General features: G+C 44.2%; 1 protein-coding gene across 1 annotated transcript in view; it reads right to left on the reverse strand.

Annotated features, from left to right (window-relative positions):
- The window catches only part of LOC147692934 (contactin-3-like), an 830,755-nt gene that overhangs the window by 137,887 nt on the left and 664,916 nt on the right, over positions 1-27,952 (reverse strand). The window contains exon 12 of the mRNA XM_086939195.1: positions 3,385-3,512. Within this exon, the coding sequence (XP_086795321.1) occupies positions 3,385-3,512 (128 nt within the window). The remainder of the gene's footprint in view (positions 1-3,384; positions 3,513-27,952) is intronic.

Raw genomic sequence — 27,952 nt, forward strand, 5'->3', positions numbered from 1 at the left:
CGAGTGGGATGGGTATGCTCAGACGTGAGTCTCTTGCTCTCCACAACACTGGATTCAAGCAAGCCGGGCTGAAGATGGCTGAAATGCCAGAAACCGGTCCTCGAAAGCTTGTTTCGGGTCCAGGGAGGCATGGCTTGGCAGTTCGGGCTGGACTGTTCCCATGAGGCACAGGGTCAGACTGATTTGCACATGGCCATGTCTGAACTGGGGTGGTGTGGGGTGCAAAAAAACGATGGATTTAGGCCCAGATCTCTGTACTGGGGTGAATGTATGACATTGTTCTGCATTCTGTCCATCAACTGTTGTTTTTGCATCTGTGAAATGAAATGAAATGAAATGAAATAAGGTATTTATAGAGCTCACGGTGGCCAAACGGCTTCCTGGCACTGAGAGCTCTACTGAACAGAACAGACAGGGCCGAGGAACTTAGCAGGGGTAGGCCTGGGTAAACAAGAATGTTTTGAGCGCTTTGCGGAAGTGTGAAAAAATGGGAATAGAACGCATGGAGAGAGGGAGGGAGTTCCAGAACCGGGGGGCAAGGACAGAGAATCTGGTTCCACCAGTGCGAGATTTACGAAAGAGGGGAACAGTGAGGAGGGCAGAGGTAGATGAGCGGAGGGTACGGGCAGGGATGTGAGTGGAGATCAAAGAATTGATGAACGCCGGAGCAGAGCGATCAACAGCCCGGAAGACTAGGCACCCTAGTTTAAACAGGGATCTCTGTAGAACGGGGAGCCAGTGGAGAGATTTGAGTCGGGCAGCCTGATTTTGGATTGCTTGGAGACGGCGGGTTTCGTAGGCAGGGATACCCACGAACAAGCTGTTTCCATAATCAAGGCGGGAAGTGATGAGGGCCGGAATAATAATTTTGAGGGAATCAAGGGAAAAGAAACGGGAAATTTTACGAATCAGTCGGAGGGAAAGAAAGCAAGAAGACACTACAGAACTGACCTGGCCGTGCATTGACAGGTCATGGCTGACCTTAATGCCCAGCGTTTTGACGGAAGGAACAGGGGTAGGAGGGGGACCAAAAATAGGGGGCCAGAAAGCAGAGGACCAGGGGTTGGATGAGCCACCAGTCAAGACAAGCTCAGTCTTATCTGGATTGAGCTTGAGGTGATTGGCGCTCATCCACTCGGAAATGAAAACTAGAGTGGAGCGCAAAAAAGATAAGGAGTGAGAAGAGGAAGAAAAATCAAAGACGAGCTGGAGGTCATCTGCGTAGTTGTACACAGAGACCCCCAGATCGAGAAGAGAAACAATAAGGGGGCGAATATAAAGATTGAAAAGAAGAGGGGAGAGAGAGGAACCTTGGGGAACCCCACAGGACACTGGGAGGGGGGAGGCAGAGAAACCGGAGAGGTGAACAGCTTGTGAGCGTCCTGAAAGAAAGGACGTAATCCAGGAAAGAGCGGAGCCCCGAATGCCCGCTGCACTGACACGGTCAAGAAGGATGGTATGATAGACCGTGTCAAACGCAGCGGATAAATCCAGGAGAACCAGAACTTGAGGGGAGTTGGTGTCGGCCTTGGCTTTCAACTCATCGAGAACCGCAAGCACCACTGACTCGGTCGAGTGGCCCGATGTCACCCCAAGTGGGATGGGTATGCTCAGACGTGAGCCCCATGCTCTCCACACCACTGGATTCAAGCAAGCCGGGCTGAAGACGGCTGAAATGCCAGAAACTGGTCGTCGGAAGCTTGTTTCCGGTCCAGGGAAGGCATGGCTTGGCAGTTCGGGCTGGACTGTTCCCATGAGGCACAGGGTCAGACCGATTTGCATATGGCCATGTCTGAACTGGGGTGGTGTGGAGTGCAAAAAAACGATGGATTTGGGCCCAGATCTCTGTACTGGGGTGAATGTATGGCATTGTTCTGCATTCTGTCCATCAACTGTTATTTTTACATTTAAACAATGGCAGACTCTCTGGCTGCAAATGGACACTATGGAAGACTGAGGAAAAAGGCAGTCTGTGACAATGAAACACAGAGACGCGTTTGTGCAGTGATACCCTGAAGCATAGGGAACACAGACAAAACTTGAAACGAAGCACTAATCACAGGAATATGGGCATATAGACACAAGGCTGCATACTTGATCACAGAACGTCACCATGGCAAACAAACACACACATCTATACAAACACTTTAATTTGAATCTTAGACGAAAATTTCAATCAGGGGGGCATCGGCAGAAACAGGAAAATGAACATAATGAGCACCAAAACAAAACATCTGTAATACCAAGTAAAGAGACATAGATACAAAAATACAGTCAGTGAGAAGCTAACACTCAGACATGTACAATGGTTCATATAATGGAGTGCAGTAAAACTGCTAATCAACATCAGACATTTAATATTATTTGTGTGGCATTTCGCTAAAAGAAGAACCCATTGTCAGCAATAGAGTTATTAGTTTGGGAGGAGGTAATCTTCCATAAATGATAAGGGTTCTCTAGGATTCCGGAAAATTATTGAACTTGCATGGAGGAATGAGGACAGAAAAGTAAAATGGGGTGGGCTGATTCACTCTAGCACTGGCAAGGCAGCAATCTACAAAGAATTTCATCTCTCAGACTTTGTACATGAAGGGTAACAAGCCACAACCTGACTAGGGCATGCCCAACTGGTGCTTGTTTGTCTTTGGTAAACTACAGAAGGTTGTGGGGGACTGTGAGTGTGATTTCCTGCTCAGAACTGGGGATTCCTTCAGCCTAGGAGGAATAGGTGGAATCTGGGAGGTTTCTGCTCGAGGGTTTCAACTCTGCTTGCTCTTCCACTTTTTTCCTCATTCATGGTGTGTATTTGTTCAGCACTAGGCAGTGTGTGTTCCTATCTCTAAAAAAATAAAAGTACACGAGTACTGCTTTTTTACCAATTCCCATTCCTGCCCTTTGAATATTATTCTACTCATTCAACACCAACTCTGACCGGTCCATTTTGCCATATGGATTCCCTTCTTGCCCTCTTCAGGCATTCACATATACACACACACACACACACACACACAATCCCCTTTCCCCTATGGCCAGGCCTGTGCTGCATAGGTGACTTAATGTTTTCGTCCTTGCTAAAATTATAATTTGTGTGTTTATTTCTCACAAATCTTCACCCATCACACAGTCAGGTGCTGCGTACCAGAACATAATAAACACACCTTGGTGGTGATCACACATACCATGAAAACACTTCTCAGATAGGATCAAAGCAAAGACTACACTCTCACTGCTACACCCCCTACATAGTTTAGCTTGCTATTTGTCTGGGTCAGTCGTCCAGAGCCTCACAGAGGTGTAGTAAAAGCTATACAAATGCCACAATACAGTACAGTAGAATGTAAACAAATACACTGAACTACAAGTCTTTTCTTCAAATATATTTACCTGTTACTAGTATTCTTGTTCTTATACTTGCAGTGCCAAACTGGTTTCTAGCCACACAATTATAAATGCCGGCATCTGATTTGGTCACATTACTGATTCTCAGACTTGCATTTCCCAAGATCATTAGTCTGTAAAAAATGAACAGATATATTTCAACAATTTTGTTTTCCAAGTTAGCTTGAGAAACCTACTTTTAATTAATTGATATTCGAGGCAAAAATAGTGGGCCCAATCTCAGTAATAAATAAAAGTCAAAATAAATGTGTCAATCTTTTTTTCCTCTTTAAGGACCACAATACACATGCATATAAAGATATATTTATTGCAACAGAATAAATATACACACATTATGCACATCTTTATGATCGATTGATTAATAAATATTTAGTGGTTCATAAGGATTGTGGTGCTGCTTCACCATTCTAGTGAAGAAAGAGGGAGGAGATCATCTGGAGACACACACACATCCTGCTTTCTTATCCGGCGACCGTGACAAGGGGTGTACTGAAGTGCAGAGAGATGGTTGCAACGCATGAGGTGAGACGTGGCAGCCCATTCGGGGATTTGTTGGGCTGACCCAATAAAGTGTGGCGAACCATGTCTGTTTTGCATCGCAACTGTCACCTGAAGCACAGTGGGGCGAGAGGTGGCATTAGAGCCCTGGACGCTGTATGCAAAATCAGTGGTGCGAGTGTGATGTCACGACGGCATGGCAGTTGCAGTGAAAACATCACAAGAGTTGCAGCCTTTCCATTGGCTAATAATCTAAAAATAAAGAAAGCTGATGTATAATATAAACCAACCAGATGCTCTGTACTACACTTTTAGCAGGTTGAGCATTGAGAAAGGCAATTTTGCTGAAACGCGTCTGCCGCTGCTAATAAATGGACTGAAAACCCCATTGCGCAATAACTCACTGTCCACAACTTCTTGGTTAGCGAGAAAGGCCACTTTATTAAGACAGGTGCTAATTAACTTCTAATCAAACATCTTGCAATTCATTATTTAATAAACCAAAAATTCCTTCAACTTATCTTAGCATCCTTATGAAAGATGAAACCCCCACCAAGTTAACCCAAACAAACCCAGGAGCAACTGACTCTTGTGGATACCCCCTCCTTTCCTTTAACTGCCCTTTTAGGATGGACCAACTCGCTCCAGGCTGCCCACCCCCAGAAAAGCGCCTACCAACTAAAATTGCACCTAGACCTGTCTTAGCGTGGCAACCAGGAAAAAACTGCTTCAGCAGTACCCAAAGCACAATAAAACAACAAACAAACAGGACCTGAAAGAGAAAGAGGGAGGGTGGGGGGGGCAAAAACAACCTTCGCCAACCGACTCCTCCGGCACAGTTCCATTTCCCGCCCTTTCTACCCCTATTTATCCCCTTTTCCTTCTGCTCCAACTAGCTAATCACCCCCCCTTGCACCTGTGGCCAGTTCCCTTGCGCGAACCAACCCAGGGGAGAGACCGGCTCGTGCACGGCTCCTCCTGGGTCCCCCCTGAGTGCTCCACGCCATTTCTTTGAAGTCATTGTGTATCACGCTGGACCATAAGCTCCTATTATATATGCATATATTTATATATTCATTTCATGCCTTTATTTCATCTCGATTGTACCAGAAAAGGTACATGAACAAAAATCATAAAAATTAATCAAACAGAATAACTTCAATACAAAGACAATACATCCCATTAAAATGCAATTTCATCTAATAATGAAATTATTTGGTGGACATTATTGTCAAAAGCACAATCTAATAAGATTGATGTGGATAGGTGCTCAGTCCTAATCTAATATCCTTCAAATATAATTAGGTAAACCGATCCATATTCACAAGCAAAATTACAAAAACATATAGTAAAAAAGCAGGGCTCATGTATAACATACTACTCACAATATAAAAACTAGGAGTTGAATAGAAACATCGTATTTCACTGCTTTCATCCTGACGTGCCATATTGAGGACAAATAACAGTGAGTAGACAATACAATCATTTGCATTAGTTTTGCATAATTTTAACACAGTATGGCAGTCCTGAAAACCAAGCAAACTACATGGAGGGATGATACAGAATGACCATTGCTCTGAATCGGCCTTGTAAAAAAGAAATTCTCATTCTCAAATGTTTGGCAACCATCAGACATTTATTAGGTCTGATTACTTTTTTTCTAAAAACAAGTTAGGTCAGCCAAGGGCAGAATACCCAATTTCAATGTTATGTAAGGTGCCTGTGTAGTAGAGTCAATTACAAAATGAAAAAAGGACTCAAATTCAGGTACATCTTTAAACGGCAAATAAGATTATACAAGGCGGCCCAGAGAGATATTACATTTCTTACTTCCTAATACAATTTTCCAATAGCTCGTTCCCAATTTCTCTCAGGCATCGTGGGTTAATGCTGTAGGCTTTAACCACAAATTGTTCAAACCCAACTTCATTAGCCATGTTTTTATATGTAGAAGCCAAGGAATGTCAATAACTCATTGGCCCCCCACCTAATACGTTGATACAATCCCTATATGGATCCAAGTTCTTATTTGTCCACAGCTCAATCCAATATTAAATAGGTCTCAGGGTGACAATATCAGAAATAGACCTAAGATTCAAATCGAATCCTATTGAAAGCGTGGGGGCACTGGAGTCTCGGTGGAGATTTTACAAAGGCGTATTCAGCTATTTTTAGAGGCACAATATTGCAATAACCCCACAAGTCAGCCCCATACAAGGCTGACCGAAGGCTTGACTCTTATATTACTTAATTGGGGGTGAAACAGAAAAAGTAGATGTCCTGTTGGCAAATCGTAGAATAGCCCCTGCACTTTGCTTCAAGGCAATACTCTTTTCTTGATCTGGGGCTGCCATCTATGAGAATCATTTATTCTTGCACCCAGATCGTCAAATTCATTTACCCTGCCCTGTGTCTCACCCTCAAGGACTACCTTACCCATGATTTTTCTGTGGGCACTAAATACCATATGTTGTGTTTTATTGCTGTTTATCTCTAAGCAATGCTCCTTGCAAAAAAGACTGAATTTTTCCAAGAGAGTACCCAGACACTTTGCAGGTTTGGAAAGCAATAGGGTATTTTCTGCTAAAAGGAGACCCAGTATTTTATACCCTGTCATCTTGGGTGAATCATTTTCACAGTCAAAAAGATAGGGGATGCATCCATTTATATATAGTAGAAAGTGATGAATATTTATATATATACATACTAATCATTGGGATTCCTGAGAGCTGGTCAGAGGCCCGCCCCTTTTCACTCCATTCTGAAAACAGCATTGCTGCTTATAATACCAATGAAATTCACTGACAGAATCAAATGGTCACAGGTAAGCTATAGTTAGGAATTAGCATTTAAAAACATTAGAAATTTACTGAAAAAATAAAGGTTAAAGGTCAGTTATACTGAGGAAATAGGATAAAAAATCTTTCGATATTCACAAAAAAAACAAAGGTTACAGGGCCATTATTGTTAGGCTAAGATTTCACTTGTACAAACCATAGAAATTTAACAGTTATAGTTACCTCAGCTAACTATAACTTAAGCCCCCGCAATGCACTGCTTACGACCTCACATATTACATCACTTATGTCATGGTTAGTGACATCACTCATGACATCAATGATGACATCTCAAATAGCATCACTGATGCTATCACTGATAACATCGTCCAATGATTGTGAGTGTTTTCTAAAGGTTTCTGAGTGTTTAACATATTTACTAAGGTATCACAAAAGATAAATTGGTTTACTTTGTGTACCAGTAAAGAGTGATTCTATTTTAAAACATAGATATGTAAATGTCTTTATAACTGTGTATCTCTGTGTGTGAGTGGGTATGTGTGTTTCTGTATGGGTGAATAAGTGGATGTGTGAGTAGATGTATAGGTGATTAGGTGGGTGTGTGTGTAGCTGTGTGGGTGAGTAAGTGGCTATGTGAGTGAGTAGGTGTGCCAGTGGGGTATGGATGAGTGTGTGGGTATGTGGGAGACTGTATAGATGAGTGAGTGGTTGTGTGAGGTTTTGTATGGGTAAGCAAGTAGCTGTCAGGGGCTGTATGGGTAAGTGAGTAGCTGAGTGAGTGGCACTATGGGTGAATGAGGGGGTATGTAAGTAGCTGTAAATGGTGAATGAGAGGGTGCATGAGTGGCTGCCTGGGTGTGTGAGCAGGTGTGTCAGTAGCTGTAACTGGTGAATTGAAGAGTGCCTGGGTGGCTGCATGGGTGAGTGAGTAGCTGTGTTAGTGCCTGTATGGGTAAGTGAGTGTGAGAGAGGCTCTATGGGAGACTATGTGGTTGCCTCAGTGAATGTTTAGATCTCTGAGTACATGTATTAGTTTCGGTATGTGTAAGTGAATGGGTGTGTGATTATCTGTATTGGTTAGTGACTGGTTGTGTGAGTGCCTGCACTAGGAGGTAAGTGTGTGTGTGCTGCTCTATGCATCAGTGAGTGGGAGCATGAGTATCTATATGGGCTTAGGAATCAGTATGTGAGTGGTTGTGTTGGTGTGTGAGTGGATATATGAGATTTTGCATGGGGGTGTGAGTGGGTGTGTGAATGGTTCTGCAGATGATTTCATCACTGATGCCATTTGAGATGTCATGAGTGATGTCACTGGCCAATATCATTAGTGATGTAATATGTGAGGTCATCAGCAGTGCATTGTGGGTGCGTAAGTTATAGTTAGCTCAGATATATATATATATATAACCGATGACTTTCTATGGCTTTGAATGAGTGAAATCTGAGCCTAACTATACAATCTATAAAATCCCTTTAACTGTTGTTTCTTTCAGTGAATGTCTAACTTTAAAAAAAATTCTATTGCCTAACTATAACATCCCTTTAACCCTTGGTTTTTTCAGTGAATTTTTAAGATTTTATTTAATTCTATTTTCTAACTAAACTGTCCTTATAACCTATGGTTTTTACTCTGAATTTCTATGATTTTAAATGTTATTTCCTAACTGTAACCTGTAACATTTGAGAGTGTGTGAGTGAGTGCATGAGTGTTTTGGTGGGTGTGAGAGTGAGTGCATGACTGTCTCACTGGGTGTATTAGTGGGTGCATGAGTGTTTGTATGGGCTTTTGAATCAGTATGTGAGTAGATTTATGAGATTCTGCATGGGGGTGTGAGTAGGTGTGTGAATGGTTCTGCAGATGGGGTCATCAGTGATACCATTTAAGATGTCATGAGTGATGTCACTGGCCATGTAATGAGTGATGTAATATATGAGGTCATCAGCAGTGCATTATGGGGGCATAAGTTATAGTTAGGTCAGATATCTATAAGTGTGTAAGTGAGTGCATGAGTGTTTCAGTGGGTGTGAGAGGGAGTACATGACTGTCTCACTGGGTGTATGAGTGGGTGCATGAGTGACTGAGTGGATCTGTGTCTTGGTGCATGAGTGTCTGAGTGGGTGCCTTAGTGGGTGTGTGAGTGTCTGAGTTATTCTGTGAGTGGACGCACATGTACCCAAGTGAATTCTGATTGTTTTCTGTCCATTTTCTGCTGTTTTGCTGCTCACGTATGACCTTTATTTTTGCTATTTCAGCTCATTGCTGACCTTATTTTCCTCTTTCTGTTAGACCTGGGAAAAGCTCGCGGAGTTTTCAGAATTACCGAAAATCTCTGTCAAATTCTATGGAGTTCCGTGAGTCACCTTGGGTGCCGAGAGTAGTTAGGGGCCAATAACCCCTCCTGTTACCACTAGTAAGTCCCCCACAGAGTGACTGCTGAGACATTGTTGGGGACCCCACCCACTTTCTCAACCACTCTGAAAACATGCCTCCTGGTGTACGAATGGTTGGCTGATGAAGTTCCCTTGGCTGAAGGGTCCTTGGGGCCATGAACCCCTATTGTTGCTACCAGTACATCCCCCACAGTGAAATTACTGAGACCTCATCAGAGGCCTCACCCCCTTTCTAGACCACTCTGCAAACATGCCTCCTGGCGCACTACAGGTTGGGGGATGAAGTTTATTTGGGTTCTCAGGGTCTTTGCCTCTTTTTAACCTCTATTTTGCTCTTTCTGCTTGTTTCTGACCTTTATTTTTCCTCTTGCTACTCATTTCTGCCCTTTATTTAGCCTCTTTCCGTTAATTTCTGATCTCTTTTTTGCCTCTTGCTGCTCATTTCCGTGCTTTATTATGCCTCTTACTGCTCGTTCTTGACTTTTATTTTGCATCTTTTTGCTCATTTACCCCTTTAGTTTGCCTCTTTCTGCTCATTTCTGACACTTATTCTGCCCCTTGCTGCTCATTTCTGAACTCTATGCTGGGTCCAGTGGCTTATTGAACTATTGCCTCCATTGTAGGTGCCTGAGTTTGACCTCATGGTCACAGGTTCAAATCCTAATGGGTCCACTCAGCCTTTCATCCTTCTGAGGTCGATAAAAGGAGTACCATTGAGTTGGGTAACAATAAACATCAGTTACTCAGCGCCAAGATACCCTTGGGTGAACGCGCCTTTTACAAATACACATTATGCTATTTTATTCTGCCCCTTTCTGCTCTTTTCTGACCTCTATACTGCCTCTTTCTGCTTTTTGTTCAGCTTTACTTTGCCTCTTTCTGCTTATTCTAACCTTTATTGGGCCTCTTTCTGCTTGTTTTTCATCTTTATTTTGCCTCTTTCTGCTCGTTTTTTATTTCTATTGTGCCTCTGTTTGCTTGTAACTGGCCTTTATTTTGCCTCTTTTTGCAAATTTCTGATCTATATTTATCTCTTTCTGACCTTTTTTTGCCTGTTGCTGCTCATTTCTGTCCTTTACTTTGTCTCTTTCTGCTCGTTTCTGACCTTTATTTTGCCTCTTGCTGCTCGTTTCTGACCTTTATTTTACCACTTGCTGGTCGTTTCTTTAATTTATTTTGCCTCATTCTGCTCATTTATGATCTCTAATTTGCCTCCTGCCACTCGTTTCTGTCCTTTATTTTGTCTCTTTCTGCTCATTTCTGACCTTTATATTTCCACTTTCTGCTCTTTTCACACCTTTATTTTGCATGCACTACAAAAATCACTGGGGCACATTCTTTAGAACACTTTGTGAAGATTTGTCAATCAGCACCAAAGATATAGACAAGTCAAAAGATGCTTTTCCTATGGTATCTAGGTCCTAACTATAACTACCTAGTGGCGACCGACAGTAGACAATATAAATATATATTACAACAAGAAGACACATGCATCTTCTTAGCTCAATCTCAGAAACCTAATAGTAAAAATAAGACATTTGTGATTTACAAGTTGATGTGGGAAGGCTAAAATGTTCTGTAAACTGAAACAATTCACTAAAAATAACTCTATTTCAGAAGAAACCATGATACCCAAATACTATTTGTTTTCTTTACAACATTATTACATTACTTTATTCAACAATTAAGTCATAAAAGCATCACAAAACATACATTTGTCACAGTATAAAATCCTTTAAAAGAGACATTTACATTTATCACAATATAAGATCCTTTAAAAGACATTTACATAAATATGTAAAACGTTAAGAAAAAAATTAAACTCCACAAGACTAACGTCGAATATTTGTTAAAAATAGGGGATGGAAGGAAAATTTACAGTAGCTATAGACATCAAGTTAATCATCTCAGTTCAATTAAGCATAACAATAACATCCTACTCATTAAATGTTTTACGTCTATCCTTACTATTGTCAATTCATTTTTAATCAAATGACCCACGCCCATTTCAGAAACTTTGCCATTGCTATGGCAATTGGGAGGCTGGGATCAGTACTTAATATTCTTATCGCCTCATCATGTTTTCCTGTGCCAATTAATCGACATATTGGTTTTATCCATTTATCCCGTGGGGCTGTATATAAAAAAACAGAAGATGACTAGTAGATTCTTTTTTGTCCCTGCACTTGGGCCATTTGTCATCATTTGTCCAAGCCCACCTAGCGGTAAACGACATTATGGGAAGAATGCCTGCCCTAAATTGAAAATAGAGCTTGCGATCTGGGGGTTTCTCAATAGCATCCCAATATAATTCCAGCGCTGGATACGCATTGAACTCAAGAAATCGCTCAGTGAGATGGGATGAGGTCCCCTTGGCACATTTCTCTGTAATAACCATCTCCCAGTATATCACCTTCATATCTCTTTTAGGTGGGAATAAAGCATTTGCTGGGTCATCCCACAGTCTATTCAAACCCATTCTAACTATTTTGTGAAAGCGATCCTTCTCAATAATGTCTTTGAGTACCGAGCATAATGATGCAATTCCTCTGTTGTCCAGATTCTGCGCCAGTATAGTACAGGTCGCAGGGTGGCCAGATCTTGCACTGTTATTTTTCCAAGATCCCAAAACAGGGGAATTAAAGGGGTACTTTGTGGGACACAAGTAGATTTTCTCAAAAATTCATTTTCTACTAATGTTAAGTTCTTTAAGTTTGCAAACCCCCATAGTTCGGAGCCATAGAGGACAGAACTTAAGACTTTCATGCCATAGATCTCGAGGAGTGGTCTTACTGGTTTTAGTAAGAGATGTTTTAAATCTTTTAAGGAGGATACCTGCCTGCTGCTTGTGCCTTAATACAGTCATATCTAACTGGCTATTCCAGGACATATCACTCTGTAGATTGACCCCTAAATACGTGAAGGCGTCAACCTGCTGTAATGGGCAGTTATTCATATGTATACTTCCCTTGAACCGTTTAGCTGTGTTGGGTCGTTTGGGTTCAGTAAGAACCATACATTTTGTTTTTGCAGTGTTTATTTCGAGCCCACGCTGCTGGCAAAAGTCTGTAAAGCGCAGCAATGCCCGTTGGAGACCACTAGGTGTTTTTGAAATGATCAGAGTGTCGTCGGCGAACATAAGGATCGGGACCCAATCTCCGGCCATCGCAGGGGCGTCAGTAGGGACCAGGGAGAGACTGGGCCCGATTCACAGAACTAACTTAAGACAAAATCCTAAACGTACTACTTTTGGTATTCCCTGCCTCGGCGGGTCTTGGGCTCAAAAATTCCACGGACTCGTTAATTCTCGCTCTGGTGCCTTCTCGACTCACGGGTTCACACTCTGTGACTCTGGGCAATAGCTTGCTTAATCTCCACAACGGCCCCTCGCGGTGGGATGCCTGGCTTTCACCTTGTGGATACCCTGCCAGGGTTATCTCACAGGGGAATACCAGGACGGGTTCCCTAAGCAAGCGCGGAGATGCCCCAGGGTAAGTCATGCGCTATATAAGTTTCATTCATTTCATTTCATTTCATTTCACAGAAGTTAGGATTTTGTCTTAAGTTTGTCTTAAGACAGACTTAAGACAGACTTAAGACAAAATCCTAACTTAAGTCTGTCTTAAGTCTGTCTTAAGACAAACTTAAGACAAAATCCTAACTTCTGTGAATACCAAAAGTAGTAAGTTTAGGATTTTGTCTTAAGTTAGTTCTGTGAATCGGGCCCGTAGTCTGCAGCTCCATTCACGAAGAGTGAGAACAGGGTAGGCACATTAACGCAACCCTGTCTCACTCCCCGCCCAACAGGGAAGGCATCTGTAACCTCACCCTCCTTACCCCACCTGACCCATGCATAGGTGTCCTCATGCAGAGGGACAACCAGGGTCAGCAGTTCCGGGGCCATTCCTAGCTCCTCTAAGGTTTGCCAAAGCTTTCCTCGGGGGACAAGGTCGAACGCCGCCCTCAGAATGACTAAGACTGCATATAATACCCCTTTTTCCAGGACAACTGTCCGCCAATATAAGATAATGATTCGAAAGACCTGGTCTATCGTACTGGTCCTCGGGCGGAAGCCAGCCTGTAATGGGCTCAGGATGTCCCCTTCATCCATCCATCCTGAATTTTTCCCAGAACCAGGCGACCCATTATTTTTTGTATAGAATCGATCAGGCTAATATGCCTGTAGTTACCTGCTTAGGACTTATCCCCTTTTTTATAAACAGGCACAATTTCCGCTCCCTTCCATGAATGCGGGACAGCCATCCCCTGAGCAATAGCATTAGATAGAAGGGCGATATATATTTGCCATCTCTGCTTATCATTTAAGTAAAGGTCCACGGGTATACAATCCATCCCCTTGGCCTGTCCCTCGGTTACTGAGTTGAGGGCTCTATCCACATCCCCTAGACTAAAAACAACACCTTTATGATATGTAGTAAGAAAAGCCGCCACAATTTGGTTATCTTCTGTGTTCTCATACTGGGGCTTAAAATACTCAATCCAAGAATTTTGGGGGACGTTATTTTGTGGGCTATTTGCCCGGCCGTCCCCATCCCATTTAGAAGTATCCCAGAATAGCTTTGGGTTTTTGGACAGACAAGCGCCTTTAAGTTCCTGCCACAGTTGCTCTTCTCATACTCTTTTTGCCCTGCTGGTGACTTTTCTATAGTTACGTCGGGCAGCTTTTATCATTATTGAATTTCTAGTTTTTAACGCTAAGCTCAACTCAAACCGAGTTTCCCTACATAATGTGTTATACCACCTCTCTGGTTTTTTCCTTACTTTTGCCTTAGCAGTACCAGGTTTACAAAAATGGGCTTTAAGATTGGAAAAAAGATCAGCATGATCTTCCCCCAATGGTTTATACCCCATCCCATCAGCTACATCTAACCCTATTTTGCCAAGCACCTTATCTACACTGTCTTTGATGGCATTTAATGTTTCTGGTTGGTTACTCACTTTACCCCACTTGAGGTGACGCTCGTCATTTGCTAGGAAGGTTTCTGGGGCTAATTGATCTTCTGACATAACTGCCTTTCCCTCAAGACCTAATCTAAATGATGCTATCAGGGGATTATGGTCACTCTCAATACGAGTCTTCACTTCCATATCAACAAGTGAGTGCCAAAGCTTCAGATGGACAAGCAGATAATCAATTTTACTTGACCTTATACCATTGTCATATGTTTTTCTCCCCTCCCTATCAGAGGGTGTTCCGCCATTTGCGGCCCTTAGCTGGTTACCTAGGCAAAGGCCATTCAACTGCAATGCAGCCTCAGTTCCTTTGGCTATAGGATTGGTCTCTAATTGAGGTACCCCCATCTAGAGTCTTCTTCCTCTGACATATTCAAATCTTCCAGTCTCAGGGGTTCGAAAGTTGTGTTGAAATCGCCCGCAATTAATGGCAATATCCCTTCTGGCAAAGATTTTATCAGTGATTCTATTACATCTAACACCTCAGATTTTTTCCCGCCATGTATCCCTCTAGCATAAACATTAAAAATATCAATTTTCATGCTACCCGGATGCCGAGCCTAACTGCAATTATATCACAATGCCTAGCTGGAAGTAGTTGAATGCTGCAACTTAAGTGTTGTTTTACCCAAATCACCATTCCTCTCATTGGACGTCCCTTTAACCCTCTCACAGCAGGGACATAAAAATTTAAGTAGCCTGGTCTAAGTACTGGTTCAACAGCCCAGGTCTCTTGAAAAAGACAAATATCGAATTCATCAATAAAACTTAACCAGCATGGTGACACTAACTTTGGCCCCATACCTGCCAGGTTCCACGATATTAGCGAGGTCAAGGAGGCTATACACCTAGGCCCTCCGTCTACATCATTCCCTACTACAACGGGGCTAGACTGCAGCAACGAGTAAGAATCAGTAGGGGGTGCAGAACTTACCCTACACACAGTCAACTGAGTAAGGGAGTTGCCACCATTCTGTAGTGTAGCAATTCCATTATTTGCCTGAGGTCTCGTCCCACCTGCATCTGGTCTAGTATTTTCATTCACCTGTCCCTTGCTTCTGACTACAAAATCCTTAGGCTATCTTATTACGCTCTTACAGTAACGCCCTACCTCTATTTGTTGTCAGTCGCACTCCTCCAATCCCGATAAGACCGAGAATCTATTATATAATTTTAAACTCCGTGAAACAGGATAGCCTACTACCTCATTCACTGAGAAGATTTCTCTTTGTGTGTCCTGTACTGGTACATAAAAATAAATCAGTGGAAGTGCCTGAATCTGGAACCTAAGATCTATTTGAGGCCAGTTGCAAATGTGCTCCACACATCTCCTATCCCTAAAATTAATAATGACACAATCACCCCCCATTGTCTTCGAGCTTCTGCCCACCCAGTTAACCCTTCTGACAAATAGTATCTCTGCACGTATATGGGTTGGCAAGGGTCGATTAGCATTAAGCCAAAAGATACATTTATTTTTTAATTTCATATACTGTCTCCCTCTTTCCCTGACTTAATGATGGAACCCCCGCTAGTACTACTACATAGGGGGCTGACCCAGGGGGGAGTTCTATAGTTGGCAAATTGGATACTACATGCTCTGAAGGGCCACTGGATGGTGGGTTCGATTGCACAACTGGTATACTAGTCACCACTTTTTTATCCTTACCTATCTGTGCAGATTGAGTTGCCCCTTCAGTGTTGGTTAAAGGATTAGCAATAGGGGGGACTTCAGATGTATTTGCTGTGGTACTAATACTACCTTTCGGTGGAACATTAGGAACAACCGGAACTGATCCTACATTAATTTGCCCTGCCGAGTTTGGCTGTGTACAGTGTAAGCCACCACCCCCATTCCCCATCCGCTTCTGAACCGAAGCCAACGAAAGTTCCAGGCATACCAGTCTATTCTCCATGCGGTCCAGTCTCTCATGTATCGGGTGAATTGTTTTCTTGACGATAAGTTCCAACTTTTTCCAAAACAAAACGCCTGGATCACCTGATGATTCACCCTCCACATTTGGCAATGGATTAGCCTCTTTACTAGCTGGAGTCAAGAAGTCTCGACAGTCTACTGTGCTAGATATAGCGTTCGCCTTGGTTTCTTTTTCTTTTTCCTTTTTTCCCTTTTTTTGCTAGAGCTTGTTTTTGAGCTTGAACCCTTGGGCGTTTATTCATTGGTGTCGTACCCTTTGATTGTGAGGCTCGGGCCGTATTGGCACCACTTGTTGACCTGGTCTTGATACTACATGAGGTCAGCCCTTTCGAAGGATACCTTGGTTTGTCTTCACTAAAGAATCTGTAGGCCGATTTTCCGGGGATGCAGTATTTCCATCAGGCAGAGAATTGCAACTACTGTCATCATCCTCCAGGGAACATAATGTGTCCTCAGGATCAACCTCATTGGAGACAGGCGACCTAACCGTAGCCAGCCTTCCCATTGAGGACCGCTTATCAAAAAGAGGGTCTAAAGATAATCTTTTTTCGGTAAGTTCAATGTCTTTTGCCAGAGCTGATGACACTCGTATAAGAAAAGTACCCATTAGTGCCCCTCCAGTATTTTTCTCACTATACTCTCCTGCAGTAGAAGGTGTGGCCATGGTAAGTCAGGCGAAATTCACAGACTTTACTTTTCTTTCCAATTGCTTTAACAAATCCGTCTGCACAAAACAGTCTATGCTTAATCGGAAATTTACCGACCTGGTACCAGCGTAGATGTTAGAGGGGTAGCCCGTCCCGTCCTTGCTCGTGCTTGAACGGGCTTAAACGGGCCCGCCCTTGGCCCGGGATTCGCCCGGCTCGTCCCGCGGAGCGGGACTATAAGCCTTGTTAAATACACCTGGGCAGGGCGTGGTGGGAGGGCATCTCTGTGCCCCGCTGAATTCTAGGGAGCGTAGTTCTCCACCTGTTTGTGACCCCCACTGATGCTGGCAGAAGGATTCAGCTCCGAGCGTTTCCCGCGAACCGGGAAACGCGAGAAGTGTCTCAAAATTCCAAAGCGGGGATCGTGGTTCTCCTCCTCTTCGTGGCCCCCTGTGCAGCTGCCAAAGTATGCAATGTCCGATTTGCGAGCGTTTCCCGCAGAGCGGGAAACGCTAGAGGTTTTGTGGATTGCACCTGGGCCCTCGCACCTGGGCAGGGCGAGGGCGTCTCTGTGCCCCGCTGAATTCTGGGGAGCGTAGTTCTCCACCTGTTCGTGGCCCCCACTGATGCTGGCAGAAGGATGCAGCTACGAGCGTTTCCCGCGAAGCGGGAAATGCGAGAAGTGTCTCAAAATTCCAAAGCGGGGAGCGTGGTTCTCCTCCTCTCCGTGGCCCCTAGTGCTGCTGCCAAAGTATGCAATGTCCGATTTGCAAGCGTTTCCCACGGAGCGGGAAACGCAAGAGGTTTTGTGGATTGCACCTGGGCAGGGCATGGCGGGAGGGCGTCTCAGAGCCCCGCTGAATTCTGGGGAGCGTGCGTAGTTCTCCACCTGTTCGTGGCCCCCACTGATGCTGGCAGAAGGATTCAGCTACGAGCGTTTCCTGCGAAGCGGGAAACGCGAGAAGTGTCTCAAAATTCCAAAGCGGGGAGCGTGGTTCTCCTCCTCTTCGTGGCCCCCAGTGCTGCTGCCAAAGTATGCAATGTCCCATTTGCGAGCGTTTCCCGCGGAGCGGGAAATGCGAGAAGTGTCTCAAAATTCCAAAGCGGGGAGCGTGGTTCTCCTCCTCTCCGTGGCCCCTAGTGCTGCTGCCAAAGTATGCAATGTCCGATTTGCAAGCGTTTCCCACGGAGCGGGAAACGCAAGAGGTTTTGTGGATTGCACCTGGGCAGGGCATGGCGGGAGGGCGTCTCAGAGCCCCGCTGAATTCTGGAGAGCGTGCGTAGTTCTCCACCTGTTCGTGGCCCCCACTGATGCTGGCAGAAGGATTCAGCTACGAGCGTTTCCTGCGAAGCGGGAAACGCGAGAAGTGTCTCAAAATTCCAAAGCGGGGAGCGTGGTTCTCCTCCTCTTCGTGGCCCCCAGTGCTGCTGCCAAAGTATGCAATGTCCCATTTGCGAGCGTTTCCCGCGGAGCGGGAAACGCAAGAGGTTTTGTGGATTGCACCTGGGCAGGGCGTGACCGGAGTTCTCCACCTGTTCGTGGCCCCCACTGATGCTGGCAGAAGGATTCAGCTACAAGCGTTTCCCGCGAAGTGGGAAACGCGAGAAGTGTCTCAAAATTCCAAAGCTGAGAGCGTGGTTCTCCTCCTCTTCTTGGCCCCCAGTGCTGCTGCCAAAGTATGCAATGTCAGATTTGCGAGCATTTCTTTCTTTACCTCTACTTTCAGTCCAATTTTGGTTCTTATAGGTATTTACATTTATAACCTAACATACTTTCAAATTCTTCGGTTCTTTGCCCTACAACATTTAGCATGTGTGGTACTGAATGGGAAAGAATAGCCACATCATCACCATATACCACTAACAGGGAGGTAATGTTGAAGATTGGTAAAGTTGTAAGGTACCTTGTTAGCCATCTAATATATGGATCCATATATAATGCATACAGAACAGGGGAGGGAGGGCAGCCCTGTCTTGTACCTCTCAAGATAGAGAATGGGCCTGACAGATTGGCAATGCCAAAGTATGCAATATCCGATTTGCAAGCGTTTCCCGTGGAGCGGGAAACGCAAGAGGTTTTGTGGATTGCACCTGGGCAGGGCGTGGCGGGAGGGCGTCTCAGAGCCCCACTGAATTCCGGGGAGCGTGCGTAGTTCTCCACCTGTTCGTGGCCCCCACTGATGCTGGCAGAAGGATTCAGCTACGAGCGTTTCCCGTGAAGCGGGAAACGCGAGAAGTTTCTCAAAATTCCAAAGCTGGGAGCGTGGTTCTCCTCCTCTTCGTGGCCCCCAGTGCTGCTGCCAAAGTATGCAATGTCCGATTTGCGAGCGTTTCCCGCGGAGCGGGAAACGCAAGAGGTTTTGTGGATTGCACCTGGGCAGGGCGTGGCGGGAGGGCGTCTCTGTGCCCGCAGAATTCTGGGGAGCATAGTTCTCCACCTGTTGGTGGCCCCCACTGATGCTGGCAGAAGGATTCAGCTACAAGCGTTTCCCGCGAAGCGGGAAACGCAAGAAGTGTCTCAAAATTCCAAAGCGGGGAGCGTGGTTCTCCTCCTCTTCGTGGCCCCCAGTGCTGCTGCCAAAGTATGCAATGTCCGATTTGCGAGCGGGGAAACGCAAGAGGTTTTGTGGATTGCACCTGGGCAGGGCGTGACCGGAGGGCGTCTCTGTGCCCCGTTGAAGTCTGGGGAGCGTAGTTCTCCACCTGTTCGTGGCCCCACTGATGCTGGCAGAAGGATTGAGCTAAGAGCGTTTCCCGCAAAGTGGGCAACGTGAGAAGTGTCTCAAAATTCCAAAGCGGGGAGCGTGGTCCTCCTCCTCTTCTTGGCCCCCAGTGCTGCTGCCAAAGTATGCAATGTCCGATTTGCGAGCATTTCTTTCTTTACCCCTACTTTCAGTCCAATTTTGGTTCTTATAGGTATTTACATTTATAACCTAACATACTTTAAAATTCTTCAGTTCTTTGCCCTATAACATTTAGCATGTGTGGTACTGAGTGGAAAAGAATAGCCACATCATCACCATATACCACTAACAGGGAGGTAATGTTGAAGATTGGTAAAGTTGTAAGGTACCTTGTTAGCCATCTAAGATATGGATCCATATATAATGCATACAGAACAGGGGAGGGAGGGCAGCCCTGTCTTGTACCTCTCAAGATAGAGAATGGGCCTGACAGATTGGCAATGTGACCAATTTGATACATGTGTCAAATTAGAAAGCAGTGGGCCTTAATACTAAATCAGACAATAATGCTGCTAATAAGGACTATGATTCATGAACCAAGACAAGTTACAAAGGCTTGGACAATACAACTTAACCAATAATAAAATATTCACTTAATTTATGAGTAAGAAATGTGTATATTAGGATGGAAACTCCTTTCTGAAATGTATCTGTTTATGTATGCTCAAATGTAACTTTTTAAATTTACCATTTGTATGAATATTGGTCTTCGTGTGCAGACTTTTATAAAAATGTGGGATGGTGCTAAATACTTTACTCCTTTCTAGCCCTTCTCCAGTATTAACGTCATGTTTATTCTCTATCCCTTGACCCATAATGTGATCTTTACCACTATGGTGCCTTCGCCTCTTTAGTCCAAAAGTCAGAAAAATATCACAGAAGATAGTTGTTTTAAAGCAAATTCAGTTGACCGCTAAATAATTGTCAACAGATAATTTTTAATACTTATGGTTTTCAGTAAAATAGTTTGAAACCCCTGCAATGCAGAAAATCAGACACCGATAAACTACAGTGAGTGGATTGCCACATGATGAATTATTTGTGTGCATATGCGAACACTGGTTCTGTATTGATCAGTATTGATCTAATCTCACTCCATACCTCTTCAATATTACCATGGTTTTTTCCCTGTCCACTGCATAGGCTAGTGAAACCAGAAAGCAAGCAAAAACAATATTGAGGAAAGTGCTAATGCTGACAGCATTCATCATAAAGTACCAGCAGTGATCCCACTGCATCCTCTCCCCAATGTCATACTCACAATGCCATTTGTCTGTAGCATTGTAACCCCTTTCACTTTAAGGGATAGGGTCGTGATGCAGACAGATTTTGAATCTGAATTCTTGAATGAAGGTGTGACATTTTGCTATTATGGACAGGCAATGAGAGTGATCTAAAAGCTTTCCTGTTGTGGATTAACACCTTAGACAACAACTTGAGATTCACTAATACTACAAGTAAAACTGATATTGTTTTTTTGGACGTAGTGATCACAATATCTGGCACAGGTTTAACGACAAAAACTCATCATAAACCGACAGCAAGAAATAATCTACTAGAATTTAGTAGTTTTCATCCACGCCCCCTAAAAGAAAACCTCCCCTACGGGCAATACCTGAGGTTAAGGCGGAACTGTAGTACACTCACTGATTTCAAGGAACAAGCCGCAAGCCTAACTGAAAAACTGAAAGACCGAGGATATCCCTCTGCCATCCTCAACAAAGGCTTGAAAAGAGCCAGGAATCAGCCGAGAGAAGCCTTACTAGAAGAAAAAGTCAACAATCAAGAAGCAATGCCACTTACTTGTGTGACAACATTCAATGGGCTCTCAAATTACATGAAAAAAACCATAAATAAACATTGGAGCATCGTAAAATCAGCAAAAAAAGACTGGGAAAAACCTTTGTTCTCTTTCAAAAAAGGCCGAAGCTTAAGAGATGCCTTAGTACACACCCGCCCTAAAAACAAGACTGACCCTCAAACATCTTCAGTCACTTCAGCATGGGGTCTTCCTCCCATCACAGGACATTATCCCTGTTCAGACTGTAGTATATGCCATCTCACAGAAGCCACAAAAACATTAACTTTGGAACCAGGTAAAATCTGGACACAAGTTGCCCATACAAATTGCAACTCAAATAATGTGATATATTTGATAACCTGTCCATGTTCCTTACGCTACATCGGCATGACTACAAGAAAGGTGAAACAGCGCATTGGTGAGCATCGGAGTAATATCCGATGCAAAAAACTAACAACAAAACTTAGCCGTCATTTTTTTGAACAAAACCATACTCCAAATGATATGAGATGGACAATAATTGAGAGAATTACAGGTACCACGAATATTCCTACTAGACTTTTTGAGAAAGAGCAACGGTGGGTGTATCGTCTAGGAACCAACATCATTGGGCTCAATGATGACATTCCATGGAACAATGTACTCAGCTAAAAGCCTCTGATTCAAATGTCCTTTAAACAACTCATGAACCATGTATGTCCGATCAACAGCGCTCCAGCTAATAACATTGCGCATAAGTAACTTTGCGCTCTCAAAATAACAGGTATATTGAAGTAGAGCTTAGACAAACACACTATCCTATTCATACGATGTTACACTGGCATAATAGCAAGCCTCGTTGTAATGTTATCACCCTCAATAACTCGCAGGACAACAAACCCTAGGTTGTCTTGCAGCTGTACACTCCCTGTACTATATGGCCCGTTAGTTGCGTGTCTCTCTGAAATAGAGGTTGCTATGACAACGAGTGCATCCAAACCTCGTATTCACCTAGTTCTAGCCGTACACTCCCTGTACTAAATGGTTAATTCTGTTCCCTTCTGTAATAATATACACCAAAAACAAAAACCTAATAATTAAGGATCTGCCCATTAAAAGAAAACCTCAACCAGTAAACATCACACGAGGCTGGCATCGAGGTTTCCATGACAACCAGGATAACCAAGCCTCGGTTTGAAGGACTGGCCCGTTAGTTGCGTGTCTCTCTGAAATGGAGGTTACTATGACAACGAGTGCATCCAAGCCTCGTTTTCACCCAGTTCTAGCGACCGCGAGTGCATCCAAGCCTCGTTTTCACCTAGTTCTAGCGACCGCGCCCTCGGGATAGTACTCCCTGGCCTCGGTCTGGTAGAACCACGCCCACCCGGAAGAGCGCGAACAGCGTTTCACAGCCACACATAAACAAACCCACCGGCCCCGTTCTCCATCGTCGGGGTCCGGTAGAGGCAGTACTAGGTGTACTAGTGGGCTGAGAGTGCTGAGGGCGTGAGTAAATCGACAGAGAGGATCGGACCAACTCCATACTATCGAGCTAAGTCAAACGCGATTCCGTATGTTTCTAGCCTATTTTCTTTTACCTTTAGGATGTGCCAGGGACACTCCAACCCCCCTCCTGAGACCCATGGTGCAGATAGCGCCAAGCTTTAAAGTGAGACTTGTTTTTACATTATACTTGCGTGAGGGGGTCACTGACTCTTTGTCTATTGATCCTCTGAAACACTGATACATGTGATTTTAACCCCTTGAAGTCATTGATGGCTTATTTTAAATCACTATTTTTTCACCACACTTCCCAGAACTAGTTATATCTTCCCTATAGGGTATGTGGAAGGTGCTTAACGCTAGTAGTTATTCTGGGAACACGTTTGCTGCCACTTATTTGGAACACCATGAACCGTAAAAGTACTTTGGCATAGTCCTACAAATAATTGTTTGTTTGTCTTATATGTCTGTCCGTACTTTTTATTCTACAGGTGCCGAGACACTCCAAAATCAGGAGTGATTTTTGGAATGAGCATTAGCTCTTCCAATTTTTTTGCACTTTAAACACTTTTATTTTTTTCACTTTCACGTCCCCAGGTTAGGGTGGGTGATTAGAGAGCCCATACCGCCGGGGTTTATCATTGTCCTGACGAATGCCTAGGTAAAATCAAACCAACACTAAGGCTGAAACATGTTGACATATTAATTTAATGCTATATCTGAATTAAACCAACCATTACCTTGGCTTTTACAATTCAGACACATAGCACCTTTATATCTGTGTCCTAGGGATCACTAATAAAAATTTTTTAGATACCCTTTAGACACTTCTTAAGTTTAAGTTTATTCATCCTCACAACACTCCCGTTACACAATACCAGCTCCGCAGTCTTCTGGCGTCGCAGCACACCGAAGAGGCACTAGGTCTCTTCGGTGGGGCCCGATGATGAAGCATGACACTGACTAGGTCAGTGTGTGAGGGCTTTCCTTCAAACCCAAATAGGGTGTGAATATCTTGAATCTGGTGGCTCCATCCAAGTGGCTTTTTGAGAGACATGAACCTCTCTTTTTTTGTTTATTGAGAGGTGTGCAATACTACCATGAAGATCTTTACAAACTGAGGGACAGATTTATAAGCCCCTTGCGTCATTTTTGCACCGCCATTGAGTTAACTTTTGTGGCGCAGCAGCTGCTTAAAAATGTGCCCCTTTTACAACACGACACATCTAGGGAAATGTGCCACGCTGTAAAGCCCTGCATCACATTATACCTGTGTCAGGTATTATGTATGCAGGGTGGGCATTCCCACACCAAAAAACCTCATAGAAGTGACACAGTGAAATATACAAGATTTCACTGCGACACTTTTAGGATGCCACTGCATCAAAACATTACGCCTGCTTGAAGCAGGCATAAGGAGTGATGCAGTACAAGGAGGATAGGCCTCCCCATGCATTGATGGAGTTGCGTCGTGCTTGCGATATGACTCCGGCGAATATATGATGTTACCACGAATACAAGTTCCACGCATGGCAATACCACGCGAATTTTAGTTCGCAAGTGGCTTTACCACGCTGGAATTTGCAACGATGGATTACACCACGCATTTTAACTTCCATTAAACACAAATAATAAAGATTATTTTCTTACCTGACACCTTCCTGTCTTTCACCAGCAGCCCGTACTTCCATCTACCATCGAAACAAGCGTCAAAACACGTCTGCCAAAATTAAAAAAGGACTGCTATTTTGACGTAACGGCACGTCTTTGGGGGAGGCACTTTCCTTTTACCTCGTTGGTACTGAAGTGCGTTTTTTTATTTATTTAATTAACCCGCTCCTTTGTTTATTTTTTGGGGGGGGACCCCCCCAGGCCCCCCCAGCCCCTCCCCCAGCCGACCCCCTAGCCAGAACGTATATGCGTGGCAAAGACTGTCGTTGAAGGCATACGCGTGGAAAAGACGTTTGCGAGGTAAGTGCCTCGTAGTAAACGTCACGCGTAGAAAAGCCTTCGTTGAAAATGATGTTTCCCGACTCCGGCAATGCGTGACTTTTGTGCAAACAGATGTGTCAGAACTTCTGACGCATCTGTCGATTCCGAGAGGTTTCGCTAAATCAATGATGCAGCGGGTGCAATTGAAGGCCGAGAGGTGATTAAGCCAAAGGTCTAGCTTGGGTATGTGGTTTGGGGGAGAGATGAGAAGTGTTGCGTGAGATGAAGTTATCTGAATTTGTGCATTTTCTTTGCTTTACGCCTTTGTTCCAGTGTAAGTGAAGCAGCTGGCTACATCGCAATGTAAAATATCACTGACATCTCCACGTTTGTGTATTAGCAATATGCTTATGAGCAATACAAACGAAAACTGCTTACTTTTACTATTATTTATTATTTTATGTTTTGTAAAGCATTTACATATTACTTACAGTCATTTAATAGTGCTGTACATAAAAGCTACTACATGTGGAATTTGTAGAATTATTAACCTTGTGAAAAAATACATTCGAGAATTTTCAATTTATTTTATTGTTTCATTCAGTGTTGAGATTCACTAAAATAAACAATTAGATCCATAATTGTTGGGGGCTGAAATACTTCAATAATACATATACCATATGGCTGCTGTAACAAACAGGTGCTAAAAGCAAAACAAGAGTCAGGGATAGATAACTTAGGGATATGTAGCTAAGGGCAAAACAGGCTCAGTAAAAAAAAGTGGTAGATACTTAGACCCATATTTATGAGACTGGTAGCGCAGTGCAGTCCAACAAGACACTTTGCTGCGCTGTGTCACATGCAAAGGGCAGGAATGTGCCATGTACGGTGCACTTCTGTCCTTTCTCCTGCGCTGGTGAACAACTGGCTGCTTAGCGCCAATGCAGGTACCCTTCCACCATGGTGGAAGGGTGCCTGTTTTGCATGCAGGTTTGCTTTTGTGCAGGAAGGGACACCTTTTTGCACAAAAGTGATCTTGAGAGGCAGATTCCTCTTTCTATGTGTGATACAGAAAGAACGCGGAGAAATAAAGATATTTCTCCTTGTTACGCCTCACCTGGAGAGGCGTATCTTTTTGGTACATTCCCAGGTTTACAACATCTGATAAATCTGGTAATTAAGTAAAAAAACCATGGGAGTTGGATTGGAGCACCCGCGCAACGCACATGGTATGCCTCCCTGATCCAGAATAAGGCAACACAGCAATTTGCGCTGTGTTGCTTTACTCATGATGTATGACGCCATGCAGGGCCAAGCAAAGTGGCCTTGCATACCTTCATAAATATCCTTTTTGAGTTACGTCACTCTTGCACTATGTTGTGTTGTGCAAGAGCGATGCAACTGGGTTTTTAAATATAAGGATTTGATCATTCTTCGTTTGTGCACCAATTTCTAATGCCAACATACAGAGAGGCTGGGTTTCAGTTGTTTTTTTGTTTTTAACCTAATACCTCGAAAGAACGGTTATATTGGCAACTAGTATAACTATCACTAATGCCCTTGAAATCAATTAAATACCCATTACGGCTATTATGTAACATAAGTAAATCAGTAGCAGAGGTAGGTAAATGCAGAGAGTTCTGTAATGACGTAGAGTCAGCATTCTAGTGTTGCAGCATGGTGTAACCCACACTGAACACCCACCCACCACAGGCGTCATCAGTCAGATGACCCTGCTAATAAAAGGGGCTGAGCGCACGTGCTCATGGCCAGTTGTACCACCCCACTACTGTGTCCTGTGTGTGTCCTTTATTAGCAATGCGGTCCTAGGGCCCCCACATCATTACAAGTTCCTAGATCACGTTATCTCTTTTTTTCCACAAGCTGGCAAACAAACAACAGTGTTTTGCTGATTCAGTGCCTACAGTGCTTAAGGAGCTGCTCCCATAACAATTCACCTCCTAGGTTTTCAACTCCCTCTTGCAGTCCAGTCCACTCTCACTGCAAGACACCAGGCAGGCTATTTTGAACTACGAATCTGGTTCAGCAAACGATCCTTGCCCTCCCAGACTATCAGACTTGGCAGTGAGTGTTATCAACTCATTTTTGAACAAGGAGTTTAACACTTCTGTAACAGCCACTGATGCCACTACTGAGAAAACCCTAGGCTGACACGGCCAACCCTGCTACTTTAAGCGTGATCTCGCTATTTTATGCCACCTCAAAAATACAGGAGAAAGAGGAGGGGGGTGGCATGGCCAAGCCTGTAATGGAGCTGATGTGTAGTCCGGAGCTCCTGTCCTGTCCGGGGCACAACTGGAGCTGTAAATTCTGATTTGGGGCTGCATGGCACCCACATCGTTGGTAAGCCCTGTTGGTGTACCCGCCACTTCCTGTCTTGGCAGGCTGGTTGGCCCTCGGCAGAGTGAGTGCCATGATGTAAGATGGCGGCCCCTCGGCGTTCTATGGTGGCCACCAGGGAGAAGTTGTCCAGACTGTGTTGCAGTGCTAACTTTGGCCGTGATTACCGCCCTAGAGCTAAGCACTTTTAGTGGGCCGCAGTGTCAGGGATCACCTGATGCTGCTTTTAACCCTGCTGCAGCTCCTGAGGACACAGCGCCAGAAAAGGTGGGAGCTCCAGAAACCAATCAGAGCTGCTGATTTGGAGTATGCTCTGTGTAGTGCTGCTGAAGGGCACTCTAAATTTTCCTTCCTCCTCCCTCCTGCTCAATACCTGGCCTGAGCAAAGATGGTGGCCGCTTGAGGTGTACAGCAGCTGCAGAGACTTGCCAGGCTGCAGCCTCCTGCCCTGCATGGCCACTGGTACAGACTTCAGCTTCAGAGCAGATGGGATCAGATGGGTGATTGAAGAGTGGATTCTTGCAGTGGCCTTGGGATCATTTTGCGGGGCATTTCCCCTGGGGGTTTCTGGAGGAGGAGAGTTGCTGTCAAGGCACATGGTGGGCGTAGAGCATCCTTAAAGCTGTCGGTGTGTCCTCCCTACGCCCCATCCACAGATCTGCCGTATTTTGCTACTCTCTGTGGCGCTTGAACACTTGCTATCGCTGCACCAATGAACTGGTAGCCCCTGTTGTAGTATATTCTCTTTCCCTCCTGTGTTGAGGACCCAGTGGCAGTACTGCACTATGTTGTGGAGAGACCCTTGCTGAGACCATGGTCAAATCATGAGAAACCAATGAGGCCCCTGCATCTATGACACCTAAGGGAGAACAGCAGGGAAGGGTAGGGGAGATAGGTACACTGGCAGTGCACACTGCGATTTAGGAGGTGATAAAAGACACAAAAATAACACTGGAAGCACAGATCACTGCAGTTGCTGAGGACGTGGA

The sequence above is a fragment of the Lissotriton vulgaris genome, chromosome 9, assembly GCF_964263255.1.
Source record: "Lissotriton vulgaris chromosome 9, aLisVul1.2, whole genome shotgun sequence".
Classification (NCBI taxonomy): domain Eukaryota; kingdom Metazoa; phylum Chordata; class Amphibia; order Caudata; family Salamandridae; genus Lissotriton; species Lissotriton vulgaris.